The sequence below is a fragment of the Chelonoidis abingdonii genome, chromosome 12, assembly GCF_003597395.2.
Source record: "Chelonoidis abingdonii isolate Lonesome George chromosome 12, CheloAbing_2.0, whole genome shotgun sequence".
NCBI lineage: Eukaryota > Metazoa > Chordata > Testudines > Testudinidae > Chelonoidis > Chelonoidis abingdonii.
In genome coordinates this window covers 3,417,751-3,440,786 of record NC_133780.1, presented here as the reverse complement: position 1 = coordinate 3,440,786, position 23,036 = coordinate 3,417,751, and the positions used below count along the sequence as shown (strand labels likewise).

General features: G+C 47.1%; 1 protein-coding gene across 1 annotated transcript in view; it reads left to right on the top strand.

Moving 5' to 3' along the window:
- LOC116829226 (killer cell lectin-like receptor subfamily F member 1) overlaps positions 1-23,036 on the top strand; it is a 60,041-nt gene extending 37,005 nt beyond the window's left edge. The window contains exons 3-5 of the mRNA XM_075071687.1: positions 17,865-18,026; positions 21,066-21,220; positions 22,920-23,036. Of these exons, the coding sequence (XP_074927788.1) occupies positions 17,865-18,026; positions 21,066-21,220; positions 22,920-23,036 (434 nt within the window). The remainder of the gene's footprint in view (positions 1-17,864; positions 18,027-21,065; positions 21,221-22,919) is intronic.

The following is a 23,036-nucleotide window of genomic DNA, read 5'->3' as shown; positions in this document are numbered from 1 at the left end:
AAAACATAAAGAGAATTTTTAAATGAAAAGTAATTTCAAACCGAAAAATGGATATTTTTTTTTTCATAGATTCCACGGGCAGAAAATGCCATTGTGATCATTTAGTCTGACCTCCAGCATAACACAGGCCCGAGACCTGCCCCAAAATAATTCCTACCTAGAGCAGATTTTTTTAGGAAAGCATCCAATCTTCATTTAAAACTTGCCTTTGATGGAGAATCCACCAAGACCTTGGTGAATTGTTCCAATGGTTAATCACTCTCACTGTGAAAAATTTACACCTTATTTCCAGTCTGAATGTGTCTAGGTTCAGCTTCAAACCACAGGATCATGTTATACCTCTCTCTTTTAGACTGAAGATGCAATTATTAAATATTTGTTCCCCACATAGATATGTATAGACCCCTTAACCTTCTCTTTATTAAGCTAAATAAGTTGAGCTCTTTGAGTCTAGCACTATAAGGCAGGTATTCTAATCATTTAATCATTCTCGTGGCTCTTCGCTGCACCCTTTCTAATCTATCAACATCCTACTTGAATTGTGGCCACCAGAACTGGACACAGGATTCCAGCCACTGTTACGCAGTGCCAAATCCAGAGGCAAAACAACCTCTCAACTCCTACTTGAGATTCCCCTGTTTATGCATCCCAGCATCGCTTTAACTCTTTAGCCACAGTGTGAAGCTCATATTCAGCTGATTATTCACCACAACCCCCAAATCTTTTTCAGAGTCCCTGCTTCCCAGGATAGAGTCCCCCATCCTGTAAGTAGGGCCTGCATTCTTTGTTCATAGGTGTATACATTTACATTTAGCAGTACTAAAACGCATATTGTTTGCTTGCACCCAGTTTAAGCGAACTAGATCGCTCTGAATCAGTGACCGCTCCTCTTCATTATTTACCATTCCCCAGTGTTTTGAAAATGTCTACATACACCACTTTGATTGATGGATCAGTCGACTGATTTTCTGAAATGAACAATTCAGTGGAGCCTACTTGAATTTGCAGAACATTTCAGTGTCACTGAATCTCTGTTTTTTTGCCAAAAAAGGTTTTGGCAGAAAGTTTTTGCCTAGCTCTGTTGCATTCCTCCTGCGTCCATGGAGGGGAGGTAGAGGCATAAGAAAGAACGAGTGTAGCAATTGCTAATTCTTGAGGATGAAGAAGACCTTTCACCAATAGAGATTGGTCCAGTAAAAGATATTACCTCACCCACCTTCTCTCTCTCACATCCTGGGACAGACGCAGCTACAACTTTTCTACCTATGTAAACCAGTAACCACTTACAAACACTCACAGACTTTGATCTAATGGGGAAGTGTCCACCCAGGTCCATTTCTTCTCTGGAGATTTAATGGTAAGTCCAATCCAAACAAGGCTTGTCCTTTGAGTAATGTTCTGTATGAACTCCTGCCAAGTGTGAGACAGATGCATCAGGGTGAATATAATTGTCTGGTTTCTTGTGTTCTCCTCATGCCCCATGGGAACCCCATCTTGTTGAGAGCCCCATCGGATTGGAAAGATGTAGCTGGATGTAGTGGTGGACCAGTGACTTTACACAGCAGCATACGCTGGCATCCACACCACTATAACTCTTGACAAATTCCCATTGCTGAGCCCTCTTATAGAGGAAAGCACAAGGATAGGCCAGAAGGCCATACTCACTCCTGAGAGTGGAAGCAGGAGCATGTAGGGGGGAAGAGCCAGTGAAATTTTCCTATGGTTCTTGAGACCAACAGCCTGGAGCAAGACCACGTCCTCTGTCCCTCCCACTTACCCACAAGCCCCTTCCTCGGTAGGGCTGTCTCTACTGCCTGCAGTGGAGAGACACAGATTTAAAGCAGCAGGGGATCAGGTGCATGGAATTTTCCATTGAGGATGTTTGGCGTCATGGAACAGTCTAGCCTAGCTTGTTAAACCAAATATTCCACCTCTGAAATTCACCCTCATCCGCTGTGTTAGCAACATCCCCGGTAAACCATAAACAAAACCTCCCCAGGCAAAGTTAAACCCCCAGCATCGTTTCTTTACCATCTCCTCCTTGTCCTGGATCACCAGCATCTGAGACGTCCTCTTTTCACAGTCTTTGAAGCTCTCGCTCCAGAACTTACTGTCTTTAGAGACCCAATAGCATTTGTCCCTGTGGGGCAGCCAGTACCGGGGGCAGACTTGGCACCCGGAACCATCTGGAAAGAGACAGAAAAGCAGGGACTTCATCAGCGAAGTTGAGGATTCTAGGGGGAAGCTCAGGCTGGGAGAGCAGGGATCTGCAGTTTGGGACTGAAGGGCATTGGCACAGTTGGAGGAGGGGGAGAATGCAGGGCTAGGATAGCAGGTGGCTTCTGGTCAGGACCTAGCTAAAAACTGGAAAAATGTGAGCAAAGGCTCAGAAATACCCTGGGTGACCACTAGATGTCTCAGCTGACCCACAAAACTGGCCCCAAGAATGTGTTACTACTCTTAACAGTAAGGCCGCACCAAGCAGAAATGACGGGGGCTGGTGGAGGAGGATACAATTATGGGCCTATGGCATATTTCTGCTGGACATGCCACCTTTCCACCTCTCCAGTCAGAGTAGGCACCAAATCTAGATGCAGCCAAACGTCAACAGAAATATTCCAAGGAATCAGTTTGAACTTTCAACCTCCCAGTGGAAACCAGTTACTTTATGCTAGCAAAGTGTGTGTCACATCCCCCTCCAGTAGCTAGTCCACAGAAAAGAGAATAACTTTAACATAAGAACATAAGAATGGCCATATTGGATCAGACCAAAGGTCAACCTAACCCAGTCTCCTGTCTTCCGACAGTGGCCAATGCCAGGTGCCGCAGAGGAAATGAACAGAACAGGGAATCATCAAGTGATCCATTCCCTGTTGCTCATTCCCAGCTTCTGGCAAACAGAGGCTTGGGACACCATCCCTGCCCATCCTGGCTAATAGCCATTGATGGACTTATCCTCTATGAATTTATCTAGTTCTTTTTTGAACCCTGTTACAGTCTTGGCCTTCAAAACATCCTCTGGCAAGGAGTTCCACAGGTTGACTGTACATTGTGTGAAGAAATACTGCCTTTTGTTTGTTTTAAACCTGTTGCCTATTAATTTTGTTGGGTGACCCCTGGTACTTGTGTTGTGAGAAGGAGTAAACAACACTTCTTTATCTACTTTCTCTACACCAGTCATGATTTTATAAATCTCAATCATGTCTCCTCTTAGTCGTCTCTTTTCCAAGCTGAAAAGTCTCAATCTTATTAATCTCTCCTCATACGGAATCTGTTCCATAATGATACTCCTAATAATTTTTGTTGCCCTTTTGTGAACCTTTTCCAATTCCTATATATCTTTTCTGAGATGGGGCGACCAGATCTGCACGCAGTATTCCAGATGTGGGCGTACCGTGGATTTATATAGAAGCAAGATGATATTTTCTGTCCTATTATCTATCCCTTTCTTAATTATTCCCAGCATTCTGTTTGCTTTTTTGACTGTCGCTGCACATTAACTGGATGTTTTCAGAGAACTATCCACGACTCCAAGATCTCTTTCTTGAGTGGTGGCAGCTAATTTAGACCCCATCATTTTGTATGTATAGTTGGGATTATGTTTTCCAATGTGCATTACTTTGCATTTACCAACATTGAATTTCATCTGCCATTTTGTTGCCCAGTCACACAGTTTTGAGGGATCCTTATATAGCTCTTCGCAGTCTGCCTGGGTCCTCACTATCTTTAGGAGTTTTGTAGCATTTGCAAATTTTGCCTCCTCACTGTTTACCCTTTTTTTTCCAGATCATGAATGAATATGTTAAATAAGTCTGATCCTAACTTTCTACTACTGCCAGCTGTTGGAGTTACTCCTTGAGCTCACCCATTAGAAGTCTGTGCTATGGGACCTACGGTTCAAACCCCATTGATGACCCTGATGTGCAGACATTTCTTCCCGGTGGTGTGAAATGGGCATAGCAACCCGGTGTCCGAAGGAGATGAGGTTACCTGCAGCACTGCCGGGTGCTGAGTCACACAGACGCTGCCTTAAGTGAGACACTAGCTCCTCCAGGGATGCGTTTCCTGCTGCTCTAAGACGGTCTTCATGAGCTGGGCCCTGGAAAACTTAACAGCATCCAGCAGAGCCAGGGTTAGGAAATAGCCTGACAGTGTCTGACTGTAATAAAGCATCAGACAATGTGGATTGGGCTCAGTTAGGCAGAAAGGCAGAGGGAGAAGACTAGATGTTAAATATTTGGGGGGGGGGGGAATCTATGGTTCTTCTGCCTTGGATGATTGCTAGCTCCAGCCTAAATTTCAAATTGAAGCTGTCAGGGGCTAGTGTACTAGGTTTTCCTTTTGGATATTTGGAGAGGATAAAGCTGGTGGGACAAAAAGAGAGGAAGGGTGGTTTGTGGCTCTTTTTCAGGCAACATTTCCAATGAAGTTGATGAGTGTTTGACAGAGGTAGAGTGGTTCTTCTGGTTAAGGTTGTGGATGGAGGTGTGGCTTCAGTTCCCAGTTCTGTCCCAGACTCAGTCTGTGACTGTGAGCAGGTCATTGCATCTTTGTGCACCACCTGTGCCTCAGTTTACCACCTGTAATGTGGGAGTACAGAGCCTTCCGTTGTTTGTCTTGTCTATCGAGATGGTGAATTGTTCAGGGCAGGGACTGTTTTTCTGCATGTGTCTGTGCAGAGCCCAGCACACCGGGGCCCTGATCTCAGCTGGGGCAGGGACTGTCTCTCCCTGTGTGTCTGTGCAGCGCCCGGCACAACGGGGCCCTGATCTCAGCTGGGGCAGGGACTGTCTCTCCCTGTGTGTCTGTGCAGCACCCAGCACAACAGGGCCCTGATCTCAGCTGAGGCAGGGACTGTCTCTCGCTGTGTGTCTGTGTAGCGCTCAGCACAACAGAGCCCTGATCTCAGCTGGGGCAGAGACTGTCTCACTGTGTGTCTGTGCAATGCCCAGTACAATTAATTGAGTTAGAGAAAAAGTTGTAGTACATAGGCTTGGAAGAATTTGACTTTTATCGGTAAACTTTGACTTTACCAAATACACACAAACTAATGAAAAACTATTTATGGATAATAATCTAATTTTACTTGTAATTTTGACATGTGATACTAACAATTTCTGTGTGAACTGTTATAAAGCTTTAACTTTTAGAATAACAATGTCTGCTGTCATTAAATAATTATTGACTGACTCCACTGTTGTCCTGCCACCCTATAATGTCCCACAACTGTGAACATTTAAATAGATACAAATACGAAAAGCTTAATACCCATAATTTTTCACAACTGTGAATTTTTAACTTGAGAAAAATTTAAAAAATACTTAAAAATAAACATTGATATTATGCCTCAAAATTATAAAAATCAATTGAAATCTGCCAAATCTAGTTAGACTGTTACTTGGCGAAGGTGATAGCACTCTAGAAATCTATCTAAAACAGACTGCATTTGATAGATTTAAAAAATGGTTGGGACCCCAGACACTTACCCCAGGCGCCTAGTGCAATCCCTGCTAACGTCAGAATGATACACCAGGCCCCCAAAGCTCCTAGAGTGATTCTGTAACAACGGGGACTTGGAGAAACCTCTGGAAGATGAAAGATTTAGTGAAACATCATCATTAATTAATTAACTCTAGCAAAGGGCTCTGAATAGGAAAGATGCTAGGTCAGAAGTAAATGTTATCAGCCCTGAATCTTAGTTCCAAAATTCCCCCTGCAGCCAATCAGCGTGTTGCCAGATACTCAATCTCAGATACTGCGGTGATGAGCGTGGGAATGGAATCGGGTAGAATCTCCTATATCTTATTTCTCCCCATCTGCAAAGGGAAAATAATCCTCTCTTTAGGCTGTAAATTCTTTAGGGGAGAGACTGTTTCTGGTTATACGTCCGTACACCACCAAGCGCATAAAGGTCCTGATCATGGATGACATCTCTCAGCGCTATTGTAAAACAAAGACAAAATAATAATAAGAAGAAATACTATTGTCAGGTCCAGCGGCTGGCGGTGAGATGGTAATTTAAACTGAGGTTTTAAATAATAGTCTGCAAAATTACTTCAGCGGGAAATACTGGAACTCTGCAAACCTAACCTGCCTGAGACAAGGAAGCCTTCAGACCAGTATAATAACTGCACATCTAGCACTGGCAATACCAGAGTCCAGATTCAAGTACCAATTTTTCAGACTGGGCCTCTCTCTACTCCAGAGTATTGTCTTCACAGCCAGTGACACTAAACTCCGTCATCACTAACACTGCAGGTGTATGTTATGTTAGTAATATAATTACACCAAGAGGTTCTGACTGAAATTGGGGCCCTAATTGTGCTGCACACTGTACATGTTCTTGGTAAGAGACCATCTCTGCCCCAAAGGGCTTATAAAATAAATAGACAAGACAGACAAATGGTGATAAAGGAAAAAGAGATGCCCAAGGTCTCAGAACCAGGATTAGAACCCAGATCTCCTACCCACAAGACCACATGGCCTCATACCCAGGGAAAACGGTTTCTACTCATCCCCTCCTTGAAACCTCTGGCATAAAAACCCCAATCTCAAAGGCGGTATGTCTCAAACTGAAGATACTCTTTGTTAATACCTTGGCTCCCATCTGGAGACGGACTGGCTGAGTTTCCGTTCGTTGGTCGGAGGTTCAATACCATGTAACCTTCGTCGTCCTCCATCATCCCCAAATGCAACAGAGCTTTATTGTCAAGCCAACAGACCAAAATGAGATCTAAGTGTGCCCACAAGAGTGAGACTGACCAGCGGCAGCCTTTACGCGAAGTCCTGGCAGCTTCTCGGGACTGTGAGACCACACAGGAAATTTAGATGCGTAAGTGGAAATATTTGGCCTCATTCTCAGGTCCAGCTGAGTGGCGCTCTGGTGATGGACGTACTCAGTGCTGCTGTTTTTCATTCAGAAATTTATTGAACAGAAAGTGGCTTTTTTTCCCCTAGTTGCAAATCTTCATGGGAAATGTTCATTTCTTTGAAAACATTTGCAGTTATTTGACCAAAAAAAGTGTTTTTCTGCCTTTTTCCCTCTCTTTTCTCTCTCTTGTTTTACCTGTTTACCCTTTTTGCCTCTGGAATAGGAGGGAAAAGAGATGGAGAGAAAGTGGGGATGGTACCAAAACTTTAACTTTTTTTTAAAAAACTTTTTTTCTGGAAAAAATATTTTTTAAAAAATCTTCTGTGAAAAGCAGTTATCGTTTCCAACAAGCTCTAGACCATAGGCAGTGGGGCAAGAACAGCAACAGGCCACCTTCATACTCTGTGTCCTCAGAGCCTGCCTTCCTGAGTGGTTTGCATTGGGCCAGCTACAGGCATGCCTGAAATCAGGGCATTTCTCTAGTACAGGAACCAGGGGTCACCCAATGGTATCAATAGGCAGCAGGTTTAAAACAAACAAACAAAAGGAAGTAGTCCTTCACACAACGCACAGTCAGCCTGTGGAACTCTTTGCCAGAGGATGTTGTGAGGGCCAAGACTATAACAGGGTTCAAAAAAGAACTAGATAAATTCATGGAGGATAGGTCCATCAATGGCAACTAGCCAGGGTGGGCAGGGATGGTGTCCTTAGCCTCTGTTTTCCAGAAGCTAGGAATGAGCGACAGGGAGTGGATCACTTGATTATAACCTGTTCTGTTCATTCCATCTGGGGCACCTGGCATTGGCCACTGTCGGAAGACAGGAGACTGGGCTAGGTGGACCTTTGGTCTGATTCAGTATGGCCATTCTTATTTCTGATAAAGCCTCAAATCAGGCAATGAATGGGATCCAAGGAGCCATTATATCAGTTGGGAATCACCAGAATGCAGCAGCTCTCTGGCCACATCTCCACAGCCCCTATATCTTCCTCTATGCCAAAGGGAATAGAGACATCTATGCCCACTCTGCCTATGGTACTTTTATGAGTATCTCACAGTCTCTATTGTATTTCTCTTCACAACACCCCTGTGATGTAGGATGATGCCATTATCTCTATTTTACAGATTGGGAACGAAGACACAGAGATGCTAAGTGACTCACCCAAGGTTACACAGGACACAGGTGTTAGGGCAGGGAATTGGACACTGGTTGCTGAAGTTCTACACTAACAACTTCATTGCTAGACCATTCTTCCTCTATGCCAGCCACTGGCTCCCCCATGCCCAGATATTCTCAGCTGCACAGTGAGGGCAACTTGATGGACCCTTTGCACGGTTGCAGTGGCAAGAAGGGGCCATATAGAGGGCTGAGAATCTGGGCCAGGTGATATAGTCCTATGGACATATGAATATGAGGCTGGAGATCTCAGCTCTTTCAGATGCAGGACGATTATAAGGCTGATTTAAAAAAATAAATGTAACCCCGGTCTCATCAGTGAAAAAGCACAGGTGAAAAATAGCCAAAGCCTGCAATCTGTTTCCCTAGCACCTGTTTATTTCACTAGGTCACTGCATAGGTTAAATCAGGGCAGTTTCTCCTTGAGAGCAATTGACTCAGGCTCTTTGGAAACTCAGACAGGTATCCGTGCATCGGTTACACTGGAGGCACTTCCCCCATTCAGAGCAATTAGCAGAGGCTCTTTTGAAGACTAAGGCAGTGTTAAACTCAGTGCAGATCCCCTCCTTTCAGACCAATTGTCTCAGGCTCTCTGCAGGTTCAGGCAGACATTGCAGCATTGGTTACACATAGGACAGTTCCTCTCAGAGCAATTATCTCAGGCTCTTGTGGACATCACTCAGGTCAACTTTTCAAGCTTTTCTTCCCAACCGTGTGAGTTAGAGATCTACTCTCTTTTTTAAATGAAGGCTGAGATTCTGCTGTAATCACATGACTCCAGAAACTGGGGCATTAAACTTGGGCCTGTAGTTTCTAGGTCTTAATAATCCCCGTGAGTCCTCCAGTTATCTCTCACATCTCCTCCGATGAAGCCCTCCCACCCCTTTTTCTCACTCATTGTCCCATTCTGAGGCCCTTTGTAGATTTCTCTCCCTCAACAACATCCTTGGCCTGTACCACAATGGTTCTGTTTATCAAGAGTATGCAGAGTGCAGGGGGCCCTTTGCAAAGTGTTTCTGAAACCAGAGCACTTTTTTGACACTTTTTGCAAGCAGGCAGAACCACAGTGGCTTGAGATCACACAGGAAAAGAAACAATGAACCCAATTGCTGGTCAGGCCAGCATTTCATTTTCTCTGCGGCTTCTGCAGTGCAGATTTTCCATCAGACAAACAGGCCTAAAGACAGAGAATTCGGGGCTGCTCTAAAAATAAATCCCTCCTGCTTAAAACAAAATCTGCCAGTTCCCATGCATCTGGAGGCGTGAGTGGACCATGGGTTTCAGCAATACGTGGGACTAGAGATTCTGTTCTATTCCATATAGGCTCTTATGCCATACTCATCACCATAGCATCTGAGCACCTTCCAGTCGTGCATTAAGCAACATGACTAACATCCGTCACACATGTTTGTTCTCTCAACCTGTCCCCAGGGGGAAAACTGGGTGCACTGGGGTCATGTATTTAATTTAGAGAAGGCTGCTCAAAGAAGTGCTCCTTGCCCTTAAAGCAGAAGGTGGGGCGGTTTGGGAAGATCCTTTGTTCCTGGGAGAATTCACAGCAGTCTGGAGACAATTCTGTCTCCTGAATGGATGAGCTTTCCCCTTATTTTAGAGTCTGATTGGGCCAGAAGACCAAAGTTATCCCCCAGGGTTTTCACCCCAGAGGTGTAGACCCATTCGGAGATCCTGGGCCCAGGCCACGGAGAACCTTGAAGATCAGGACTAGAAACAGCTTTGGCTTCCTGGAAAACTGGATTGAGCTTTATCGGTGAGGCACAGAGGAGTCTGAGCTTTAGGCTTTAAGAGGGGTTTGTGAATGAATTGAATGCTCCTGGAGTAGGAGGGCCTCCTGGATCTGGCATAGTCTGCTGCTGTCCTGGGGTGTTTCAGAGAATGATTTAATAGATTTGTAGATTTCAAGGCCCAGAGGGAACCTTTATGACCTCCTGGATCATAGACACTGAATCCGTGGGTGCTTCGGGGCTGGAGCACCCATGGGAAAAAATAATAGGTGCTCAGCAGTCACCGGCAGCCCTGCAGGTCAGATCCATCCCCCTCCCCCAGTGCCTCCACGTGCTGATGATCAGCAGTTCCACGGTGTGCGGCAAGTGCTCGGTGGAGGGGGCAGAAGAGGTCAGGAAAAGTGGGGCGGGGCAAGAAGAAGCCGGGTGGAGGTGAGGTTTGGGGGAGGGAGTGCAGTGGGGGGCATGGCCTGGGGTGGAGCGAGGGTTGAGCATCCCCCAGAAAATCACAAAGTCGGTGCCTTTGTCCCAGATATTATTAATTATCTATTGTCCCGTAGCACCTAGGAGCCGTAGTCATGGATCAGGACCCACATCATGCAATGGCACAATATTAGGTCTATTATGGTAGCCTCTAGAAGCCCCAGTCATGGATCACTGTACATTAGGTGTATTATGGTAGCACCTAGGAGCCCCAGAGTATTTTCTACCCTGCAAAAAAAGACCCACGGCTGTGAGTCTCGGAGCCTGGCTTTACAGTGCTCCAGTCCCGGGGCTTAAAATAGCAGTATGGCTGTTTAGGCTCAGGCTGTAACAACCTGGGGTCTCAGAGCCCGGATTCTTTCCTGAGCCCAAAGGTTTGTACCGCTATTTTTAGCCAGTAATGCATCCACGAGTCAGTTGATCTGGGCTCTGCGACTCACTGGCGCTGCTTTTTTTTGTTTGCTGTGTATACATCCCCCCAGTCTTGGAGGAGGGCCAGTTAGGCGCTGCACAAACACAGATCAAAAGATGTCCCTGCCCCAAAGGGTATAAGACAAGTGACAACCGATGGATACAGACAGACAGACGGGAGCATGAGGAAACAATGCGACGCTATTGGTCAGCATGACAGGCAGGGGTCTGAGCGCACCAGCAGCATGCATGCCTCAAGCCCATAACTTTTGCGGGAACTAGCAGGCACTGAGAGGGAGAGACTTAAAAAACAATAACGTTTAGGTCTGTTTATTTGCCTTCTGGTGTTGGAGCATTTAGGGGTTTCATCTTCAAGCTTTTCTCTCCAATCATAAGGGCCAGAAAATTACTTTCTTTTTTCAAATGAGAGTTGAGATTTTTGAGGAGTAACATGACTCCAGGAGTTGGGGTTTTAAGAAACACACCAAATATTGCACAATTAATTTATGAACTGGCAACGCTGAGTATCTAAAATGTTATAGATTCATAGATTATCAGGCCAGAGTGGGCTACCAGGATCATCTAGTCTGAAGTCCTGCATTTCTCAGGCTGTAGGACCTAATTCCTGTTTGACTAGAGCATTTTAGAAAAACATCCAGTCTTGATTTAAAAATCGCCAGTGATGGAGAATCCACAACTGCCCTTTGGTAAATTGATCCACTGTTAAAATTGTATACCTTATTTTCAGTCTGCATTTGTACATTTCAACTTCCAGCCATTGGATATTGTTTTGATGGAAGCTGGGTGAAACCTCATTGAAATTGATGGGCACAATAGCTGCCCTTCAATCAGAATAAATGTAAGAAGCAATTAAGCTGCTTCTTGGAGTGAAATAGCCAAAACAATAGGAGCCACCACCCAAAACATAGGCCACATGCAAGGCCTCTCAGAAACTGAGCTATGTATGTGGATGGGTTTTGGTGAGTGTTGGCTGATTGAGAGATGTGTCTGGGAGCAGGAACATGCAGCAGCAGCCAAGCAGACAGCAAGAGCAGAACTGGACATGTGTCGCTGAAAGCAAACAAAGGGAGAGAGCTTTTTGGGCAGAGTGAGGGCCAAAAAGAGGCTTGGAACTGTGCATAAAGAAACTTCCTCCTGTTGTTTGATTCTTGCTGGGTTCTGGGAAAAGAGGACATCGTGAACAGTGTATGTCAATATAGAGGACTGAATCAAAGACATCACTCACGCTTTATCCGTCTCTCTTAACCAAAACAACCTGCAAGACCTTGGATATTGGGTAACGACTCAGGCTAAAAGGGGTGACAATCTCATTTGATTTTGCTGATGCTGCTGACAAGATTATTTAGCTCTGTTTTAGCATTTGTATGAAAAACAGTGTAAAAATATCACTGTTTTCTATCTCATTACCATAAAAGGTCAAAACCACAGATATCCGGCTGGTTGCTGAGTTGCTGCTCAGAGAAGGAGGCTGTGTTTGCTGCAATGGATGAAAAATTCAGCTTCTGTTTTTTGTTCGTCTGTTTTTGCAACCATCTGGTCAATAATCCATCAAGAGGTTGACAAGCTGTTCTGAGAAAAGGTGGTCCCTAGCGGTTAGTGCATGAGCCTAGAATGTGAACAACCAGTGTTCAAGTCCTTTCACTGCTATGATAACTCATTTGGTGTCTCTGTTCCTCAAGTTCTCCAGCTTTGAAATAGGACTCATAGTACTGCCCTGTTTCAGGGGGGCATAAAATGATAATGAGGGGCTCAGATATTATAGTGACGGGGCCATTAAGATACACAGATGTGATGCTGCGGATCTATTACCCATTGGGGAGGTCCTGGGAACCTGATCATTTAACTTTCTGGTTGTTATGACCAGAAATTTGCATCCCAAGTTAAAGTCACGACCCTCATAATGCAGCAGGGGGCATTGCTGTAGAGATGGGGAAAGGAGAATTCACCAATGCTATTCCATCTATACACAACAATGCAAGAATCTGATGCTCTCAATTCTGTGAGGGGAAAGGGTAGGTGGCCATGTCTCAGTTCAAGATGGCCACCCCCGCTGGCACCAATTCCCACTGAAAACTTTATCGCCGCACCCATTTCTTGCCTCTTGACCATTCAGAGCTGCTTCTGCCAACACAGCACAACAGGCCAACACATCAGTGTGTTTATTGTAACCCCAGTTACCCAAGTTCCTCCGGGTCTGTAGCATTTAAAGTTCCCCTTGGTGGAGAATGTTCAGCCAGCAACCTTAAATTATGAGGAAAGACCACAGAGCAGCAATAGGAAAGAAATTCAGCGCCCCCCACCCCACCCCCCAATGACGCTACTTCCTGATGTTGGGTGCGTCGACTGGCTTACTTCATACATAGATAGACAGTTGTTCTTGCACAGCACTATTGGTGGGTGTTTTTGCCTCCTCCGGTACATGCCATGGCTGGGGAGATAGTATATGCTGATTTAAACCTTGCTGGGGCCAGGCTATCACCTTCATCTAAAGCTCACAGTAAGTGGGGGTCGATTGCTAAGTTTGCTGCCAAAATTGGGAGGATTTTAGCTGGGATCCCAGTTTTCTGATAGCTGGTGAGTGCGAAGGGACATTTGGAGGAGCAGTCAACGCTTGTAACAATATGTTTTATGCTTTTATTTGGGAAAGATACAGGGTAACAAAGGTACTTAAGGGGCATTGGGCTGGATTTTTAAAGCTATTTAAGTGCCTAAGGGAATTTTTAAAAGCACTTGGACTCCTACCACCCATTAATTTCAATGGGTCTTAAAAGCATCTAGTTGCTTTTGAATATCCCACTAGGTTCCTAAATACCTTTAAAATTTTGGCCCTTGGAGACCAAAGTCTCGTTGATTTTTCATTCGATTTAGATGCCTTTCTATATTAGGCACTATTGAAAACTTTGCCCAGTTTGTTGTTTCTCTCTCATAGACAGTCTCTGTTTGTTCATTCTGTGTTGTTTTCCTGCATCTCAGATAGAAGCGATCTAGGTGGAGGGTGCATGTTTTGCTCTTTGGGTGTCAAAAACCTGACCGTTGAGTTGGTCGGCTTGATGTAGTTTCAGGAAGGAAAGCTGGCCTTGTGCCTAAGACACTGGAGTGGGACTTGAGAAGAGACCTTTGTTCTCCCAGAGACTCCCTGTACAACCTGCGCAAGGCACCTATGGTAAAGTTTTCAAAAATGCCAATAAATCGCATTTTCAAAGTGACTTAGGAGCCAAGTCCGACAATAAGGCTTAAGCTCCTAAGTCACTTCAAAAGTCAACAGGACCTGGACTCCAAAGCCATTTAGGCTCCTGCAAAAACTTTTACCCTTCATCTCTCTCTGCCTCAGTTTCTTCATCTGTAAAATGGGAGGGATTGACAAGATATAATGGACAAGACATAACAGGTGAATGAGAAAGAAGCAGGTTGGGATGGGGTAGTAACATTACGACGGGGAAGTAATAAAGACCCTATAGGATGTTAAACAGAGTAACTGATACTATATGGGGTAATTGAAACCGCAACCAATAGGGGCTATGTAAGCACCTCGTTAGCCAGGTGTGTAATCGTCGTGTGAGCTCTCCGAAGACAAAATAATCAGGTAACCACCCGATTTCCTCACATTTAATCAAACAGGGAATCTTCAAGAATCCCCGCAGTGCCCACGCTGGCATGGGGTCGTTCTGAAGGTCGGATGCATCACGGTCATCATCCTGCTGGTGATGGTAGCAGTGCTGAGTGCTTGGGGTAAGTTGCTCCAGGCCATTTATTCAGCTGTGAGAGTCTCCTGTAGGCAAAATGCACCACGTTGAAGTCAGTGGGGCTACTCATTTGAGTAAAGACACGTCTGTTTGTAGGATCAAAGCCCTAACGTTATTTTAACCAAGGATTTTTTTGTAGAGACAATGAGTGCATGCCATGCGTGTGATGCAGTGGCTGTCACCCGAGAGCTAGCTTAGTCTTTCCTTATATTCAGCAGTAACGCAAGGAACCGACAGGCCTGTACCCTGTCAAACATGAGCTGAAGTAAGTTAGCATAAGTATAGTCGAGTAGAGTCAGCCTGTGGCCCTTGGCACAGATGAATGGGGAGCTAGGAACAGCTTGCACAACAGCCGGAGTTGGAACCTCACGGAACACTGAAGTGATACTGGGCTGGGATACTTTAAGATAGACTCGTCCAACCACAAACTTGCTTGAGCAACAGGCGACGTCCAACCAGAAACTTGCTTGAGCAACAGGGAACGTATAGGGTAATGAGTTAAATGGCATTAATAGGTTAACCTATAGGATAAGGGCACCCCAATGTTATGAGGGTGAGGAAGTTAGAGGTGGACATGGAAGGCTGGCCCTATGTGATGGGGCCACTCACCTCTCGTGATCACCCATGCCGGCCGGGCGCGTTTGCCCCATACTCTCTGTTTCACATTACCTGTGGTGGCTTCTCACAGCGCCCTCTGTGACTTGTCGGTCTGGCGTCCTGTCTCTGGGCTCAGTGAGTCTAACAGAGCCTATCGCAGTACCTTGATTAGCCTTGGCCTCTCCTGGGCTAACTTCCAGTGGTACCTGCTCTGTTACGGAGAGTGCACCAGGTCCGCTCTGTAGCGAGCCATCCTGACCCCAGCTTTCCAGCTCAATCACTAGTTAAGTTCCACTCTCCCCCCTTTCTGGGGTTAACACACTTCAATTAAATGCTGACCCTATCTGGATCTCAGTTTCCCCTCGTGTGAACTTCAGCATCTCATTTCCCCTCTTTCTGCTTCCCTTCCCCTCCTATCCTCTGTCTCTGTGGTCTATTTACTGGCAGGGGGTTGCGACAGAGGCTGTGTCTGCATTGCATAGCGCAGCAGAGCACCAATCTCCCTTCGAGTGCTACTGTAACACAAATCATGCGTTTTCTTGTTCAGCTGTAAATCCAGTCTGTCTGCCAGGTGAACTGTGTGATATGTCCCCATCCCCAACAGCGGGGCAAAGTGTTACACAGATCAGGCACAGCTGTGGGCTTCATGCATTAATCTCGCGTCATCTGCGATAATGAAGGAGGTTTTCTCCAGAGTAGATCAAAACATTTTTAACATAGAAAGGACTTTTCCAACCCCAATTTTTCCCCTTCTTTAAAAACTTATGGGTGAAATTGAAAACAAAACAAAAATAGCCTTTTTTCTCCCCATTTTTGGGTTGTTTGGGTCCCTCCTCCTTTATTCTTTTTCATTTATCCATTTGCTGATTTTTTTCATGACATTTTTCAGATTATTTTTTCTGCTGTTTTTCACTTATCATTTTTATCCTGGTGTTTTCCATCTTTCCTCTTTAACCTCTTTTCATTCTTTTTCCCCAGTCCTTCTCAAATAACGCCCTGGGTTGTTGCTGGTTTGGGGGTTGTTGTTTTTTCCAGTTTTCATTTCTGTTGACTTTGCAAATTTGGAAAACATACGGGGTGGCAAACAGAAAAATGAGGAAACCATGGCCAGCGTTCGGTCTGTCACATTCAGTGGCAAAATGGAGGAAAAGGCAAAAGGGGGAAGGAGAAAAAAAGATTAAAAAATAGGAGGAAAATAAAAATTTGAAAAGAAATGTTTTCATGGAAAACATTCAAAAAATAAAAAAATTGTTTCATTTGGAAACCTGAAGAACAAATCTAACTTTGGTTTTTTTTTTTCCATTTTTCAACCTGTTGCTTTCTCTCCAATCCTCTTCTCTTTCAGCTCCCTGTAAATTTACAGGGATAAGCTATGCACCTTTATACCACCATCACTATATCCATACTGGGACATTTGAACCACTTTAACTAGGGCAGTTTCTAACCCAGTATAACAACTGTGTTCCCCACTACTGAGCAACTTCAATTTAGAAGAGTGTTCCTAGCCCAGTTTTTCAAAGGGGAAACTGAGGCCTAGAGGGACTGAATCACAGAATCATAGAAGATAAGGGTTGGAAGAGACCTCAGCAGGTCATCTAGTCCAACCCCCTGCTCAGAGCAGGACCAACCTCAACTAAATCATCCCAACCAGGGCTTTGTCAAGCTGGGCCTTAAAAACCTCTAAGGAAGGAGATTCCATCACTTCCCTAGGGAACCTATTCCAGTGCTTCACCACCCTCCTAGTGAAATAGTGTTTCCTCCTAATATCCAACCTAGACCTTCCCACTGCAACTTGAGACCATTGCTCCTTGTTCTGTCACCTGCCACCACTGAGAACAGCCAAGCTCCATCCTCTTTGGAACCCCCCTTCAGGTAGCTGAAAGCAGCTATCAAATCCCCCCTCACTCTTCTCTTCTGCAGACTAAATAATCCCAGTTCCCTCAGCCTCGCCTCATAAGTCATGTGCTCCAGCCCCCTAATCATTTTTGTTGCCCTCTGCTGGACTCTTTCCAATTCCTCCACATCCTTTCTGTAGTGGGGGACTCAAAACTGGACGCAATACTCCAGGTGTGGCCTCACCAGTGCCGAATAGAGAAGAATAATCTCTTCCCTCGATCTGCTGGCAGTGCTCCTACTAATATAGCCCAGTATGCCATTGGACTTCTTGGCAACAAGGGCACCCTGCTGACTCATATCCAGCTTCTTATCCACTGTAACCCCCAGGTCCTTTTCTGCAGAAATGCTGCTTCGCCAGTCAGTCCCCAGCCTGTAGCAGTGCATGGGCACAGTGACGGGCACAATGTCATGACCCGCACACATTGTCAAAGAGGAAGTCTGTAGTAGAGGAAAGAAACAAACCCAGCTGAACCACCTTAAGTAACAGTTGCGCCACTTTTCCTCTTCAGAAGCCAGTGTAATTATTTTAGTTCCAATCTCTGGCGCACACTCTTATTTCAGACTTAACATGGCTAAGGTCAATTTAGCTTCATTCATTTTGCTCCTGACATTAACAAAATCAATTTTATCCACTTTGTGTGTGGACTTTGTTCTTTCAGAATGAAAGTCGCTAAGGGCAATTTAGTTAATGTTGGTACCAGCTTGATAGTGCTTAATGGACTTTAGCCACTTCTGTTTTGAAGTAAGAGAGTCCCTGCAGAGATATGAACTGAAATAACTACATCAGTTTTGACTGGAGTCTTTAGTTAGTTCCGTGCAAGTCTATCTGTAGACCAGGCAAGAGTCACTGACCTATCGCATCCCACACTCTGACTCTCCTAAGCAATAAGCAGTAACAATCCTTCCCACCAATGCTGTTCTGAAGTTTTCCAGAGCTTCTCTAATAAAGCAGAGGAAGGAACAGCCTCGAAGAGCGACAGTGTCACTCAGAGAACCGGAAGTGAAGAAGAACGCAATGCCAGCCTGGAGGACTTATTTTCTCGTCTGAAGCAGAGTCTGTGTGATCCAGCCCAGATAAGCTCAGCAGGTAACTGCAGTTCGCTGTGATACACTTCACACCGGCTTCTAAGCGACTGCTGTCTGACCCATTCACCGCTGTGCTGTGTGGGGGATATTTTCCTCTCCCATCCACATCCACTGTGCCGGCATAACTCAATAGTTTAATGTAAACTATGCGCGTTGTTCGGTGGCTGTAGAGACAAGGTGTGGGAGGTGATATCTTTTATTGGATCAACTTCTGCTGGTGAAAGAGACAAGCTTTTGGGCTACACAGAGCGATTCCTCAGGGCTGGGGAAGGACTCTTGAGAGCATGTCAACAGTGCAGTAAAACACTTGAGGCTGGCCCACGTTAGCTGACTTGAGCTCACACGGCTCAGGCTGTGGGGCTATAAAATTACGGTGTAGACATCCGGGCTCGAGTCAGCCAGGGGCGGCTCTAGATATTTTGTCACCCCAAGCATGGCAGGCAGGCTGCCTTTGACTGCTTACCTGAGGGTGGTCCCCAGTCCCACAGATTCGGCGGCAGCCTGCAGGAGGTCCACCAAAGCCATGGGACCAGTGGACCCTCTGCAGGCATGCCGCCGAAGGCAACCTGCCTGCCGCCATTGTGGTGACCGGCAGAGCGCCCCCCGTGGCAGTGGCACGGGTCAGCCGTGGATGTTTTATTGCAGCGTAGACATCCCCAGAGTGTCACGGCTAAATGCCAGGCAGAACAGATTGTTTAACACAAGTAAACACATATTGTAAGAGACCGTTCAAGGTGAAGTGGTTGGTTAACACCTCTGCAGTCACAGGACAAAAAAAGAGTTACAGTTTGTTGTCAAAAATCGTAAATCTGGTGTCTTTATTAAGACCAGAAGTTTTGGTATCGAGCCAGGTTTTGAATTTAAGCTCCCAGGCTCGTCTTTTGAAGGTGTTGTGCAGGTTTCCTTTGAGGATGAGGACAGAGCGTAGTGATTTTGTGGTTTCACCCATTCTTTTTAACGAGGCATGTGGTGCACTGGAGGAGACACAGCACGTGTTGTGATAGGCTTGTGCAGGACTCCTGGATCTTGACAAGTGAGCTGTGGGGGTGTGTTAATCATCCTAGCAGTGGATATGTGGCTGCGGGTTTTGTGCCTGTTGTTATGGCAAGGTCTCTAGAAGCTGGTCCATAAAAGAGTCAGCTCCTGCTACCGGGGGAGGGCTGTGTGATGGAGCTGCAAAGCTGGGGAACTACAACTCCCACCAGCGCCTTCACCGCTATACATCTTCTTCCTGCTAGCCAAGCAGGGACTATACATCATCCCCTCTCCTCCGCCTTTGCACTTCTCCTACCCCTGCCTAGTTAAGGGGAAAGGTTCTGACCCAGGGGGAGCCATATGGCAGCAAGAAAGAAGCCCCTGGAACTGTGATCAGAGTCAAATATGGAACCAGTTGTGATGGCCAGATATCACAGCTGGGTGGAGGTCTGCGTGGGGCTCAAGGGAGAGCAGCAGTTGCTGGGCAGGGAACTGGTGCAAAGGGGCCTCAGAGCGAGACAGTAACTGAGCGTGGCTTGGGAACCCACAAACACTCGTTTCCTGAAGTAGAGACTGGAGCGGAGTGGACAGCCCAGGCACTGGGGCTGAAGACCCTGATTCTCGGCCAGACGGCCCCAGTGACCCATGCAGGATCCACTATTACTCCCTTTGAACTGGAAACACAGGTGCTGACTTTCATTTGTCCATGTGGGTATGCCACCCCCGCTCTTCCCCAAGGCCCTGTCCTCACTCCACCTCTTCTGACCCCTGCCCCACCCTGAGACTCCGCCCCCACTCAGCCTCTTCCCCCGAGGCCCTACCCTCAGTCCGTCTCTTCCCGCCCCTCCTCTGCCCCTTCTCCCAAGGCGGTGCCCTCGTCCCACCTCTTCCCGCCCTGATTATGCCCCTCCCCTGAGCACCTCCTACCATAAGCTGAACAGCTGTGGCTGGTGCGTGCTGAGCACTCACTGGTTTTTTTTCGCCCTGGAGCACTCACAGAGTCGGCACCTATGACTGTAACTGTTTAAACCTCTGCACCTAGGTGATCTGCAACTTCTCCCCTTCCTGCCAGCCCTCGTCAAATCCCTTTTCTCTGAGCCATGTGCCTGAGTGGTTATTGGCACCCACCAGGGCTAGCGCCTACATGGGCAGACTGCTGAAGTGCCTACAGTGCTTGCCCTGAGATGCGATACATCGGGTTTGCCAATGGCGCTGGAACATTTTTAATAGTGGGGGTGCTGAAAGCCAGTTCCACTACCCCTGTCCGCACCCTCCACCCCCAAAGCTGGGGCCAGGAGCAGGGCTGTTTCTCCAGGAGGGGGGGACCTGGACAGGGGAAAGGGGGCCAAGGCTGGGGCCACAGCTCGGGGTGGGTGCAAGGCCGGCAGCTGGGACCCTCAGGCATGGGGCTGGCTGCCATCTGCAGGGCCAGAAGCGGAGGCACAGAATAGGTGGGTCAGGACCCACGACTGGGACCCTGGGTGCAGGGCCAGAGGTGGAAGCACGGAGCCAGTGATCGGGACCCAGCATGCAGGGCTGGGAGTGGAGCCCCGCATAAAACCTGGGGGTGCTGCAGCACCCCCCGCACCCTTAGTTCTCGTGCCTAGGGGGCACACTACTGGCACCCTAAGGATTTGGGTTACAGATTAACCCCAATACTTATGGATCTACTTTAGCTCCAGTGGTGTGTTCTCCTAGTGCTGAAGGGCTGGGGCTCAGTTCCTGTGGAGGACCAATGTTGAGGTGTTACTTTGGCCTATTTAACAAGGGAGGCAGCTTCCCCGCCCTTCCTCCATCCCATCCAGCAGCAACCGGGCTCTGAGGATTTCAGCGGGTTCCCCTGCAGCAGCTGCACTGGGCCCTTCATTCGGAGACCTCCCCATTTCAGCTCAGGGAATTGGGAGGAGGGCGGGTTAGCCAGGAGGGGAGAACAGGCCAGCCCACAGGAAAGGCTGCAGGTACTAGCTCTGGGAGATTTGTCTGCCTCCGCAGTTAACTGCAGCGAAAGAATTTGGAAGCGTCAAAAGCATTAACAACCTCTGCCTCTTCCCACTGCCCCCTGCAGGTGGCTCCGGGTGCAAACTCTGCCCTGGGGACTGGATGCTGCACAGGGACAAGTGCTACTGGGTGTCTAAGGAGGCTGACACCTGGAACGAGAGCCATCACGACTGTTCAAGGAAGGGATCTCAAATGCTGGGGGTCCAGGACTTGGAACAGATGGTAACGTACATTTCATGTCAGGGGCACAGAGAGAGCCGTTCATCATGTCTCCGTTCTCTTTGTTACATGTCTCTATAGCGCTGTGATGGGGGGGGGGGGATGCCCCTGTCCAGTGCAGGGGAGTTCAGCAGCCCATCACTCGAGCTCTCCTCTACCTTAAGGCGGTGAGACCTAAGGACAAAAGTCAATAGGGTTATCCTGGCTCAAGGAGCAGTAAGGCTTAGTGGACAGAGTCAACAGAGTTACCTCGATTTGCAGGGCAGTGGGGTTTAGCGGTCCAAGTCAATAGAGTTACCCCGATTCGCAGGGCAGTGGCCAGAGTAGGGGGACCTGAGCCCTCCCTTCTCCACTGGGTCCCAGCCCAGAGCCTTGGCAGCAGCGAGTGAGCTCACAACTGAATCAGCGGGGATTCAACCGCAACATGCTGACTGCAGGAGGGACTATGGCTAGTCCCTCCCCTGGGCTACTTACTACTATGACTCCTGCATCCGTGGTCCAGGAGGCTTCGGGTTTCTTGGGTTCCTCTGGCTGGGCTGCTCCCGGCAGCTCCAGAGTCACTACGGTCTCTGCAGATATCAGGGCATCTGCCAGAGTCTCGGTGCCTCTGGCTTCTACAGTCGGGGGCGGCTGCTGCTCTGAGGCTGAAGGTGCAACAGTCATCCTTCCTCTCCAGCGGTCACTGAGCTGAGCCGCTCACTTTTATACTGGTACTATATTTGGGGTATGCCCAGTAAGTATGTAGGAGTAAGGCTTCCTCAGCCCACAAGGAGGAGTTAACCCCTTCCTGTCCAGTGTGGGGGTCAGTTCACCCCATCACAAGCACCTTGCACAATGCGGCCCAAGTGATTGATTGAGGCTCAAAAATATGAGGCAAAAAGGGATTGGACACTACTGTGGATACTGAGCCTATCCAGAGATATCACAGTTAATGCTGGAAGAGCTTTATATAGGAAACTAAGTCTCCCGCTGCAGGGCTTAAGCCACTGATCTGTTAGAGATCTAGAATCTACCTACTAGAGATCAGGATGGGACCCAGTGTGGGGTGAGATTGTCCTGCGTCTGCTGCTGTGGGGTTCTTATGCCTTCCTCTGAACCAGCCGGTACCGGCCCCTGTGGGAGACAGGGCACAGGGCTAGATGGACCCTGGGTCTGAGCCTGTCTGGCCATTCCCGTGTTCCTAAATTCTACCAGAGCACAAATAACAAGTACCTGCCAGGCACCTCCATAATAAGCTAATAGGTATGAATGTGGTTCCAACCCCAGCAGTAAGTTACGGACATTTTGTTTAAAGGTCAGCAGCTCAGAGAGCTACGATTCTAGATCCATCGTTAATGATAATGACATAAAATCACCATAATTATTATTTATTCATATTATAGTAGCGCAACTAGTGGGCCCAGGGAGGATGGGGGCCTTATTCCATGGGGAGCTGGCTGTGCCCAGCAGGAGACATAGTCCTTGAACCAAAGAATTTACTATCCAAATAGACCAAACAGTCAAACAGCAGCTCATTGTCCCCATTTTACAAAGGGGAAACCAAGGCCCAGAGAAGTTAAGCGACTTTCTCCAGCATAGCGTCTTGTGCCCATTTATTGCCTTCAGGTTTTTCTGCACTGCAGCATCTCGGGGTCCGTCTAATGCTGGGGCAGAAATAAAAGACTTCTAGAGCAATACCTTCACCCAGACGCTTCTGTTGCAGGCTTACCTGCAGGCTATCATACCAGCTGAGGGTACTGTTTGGATTGGATTATCATTTAACTCTTCACAGAGGAAGTGGACCTGGGTGGACGGTGGCCCTGTCAATGAGGAACTGTGA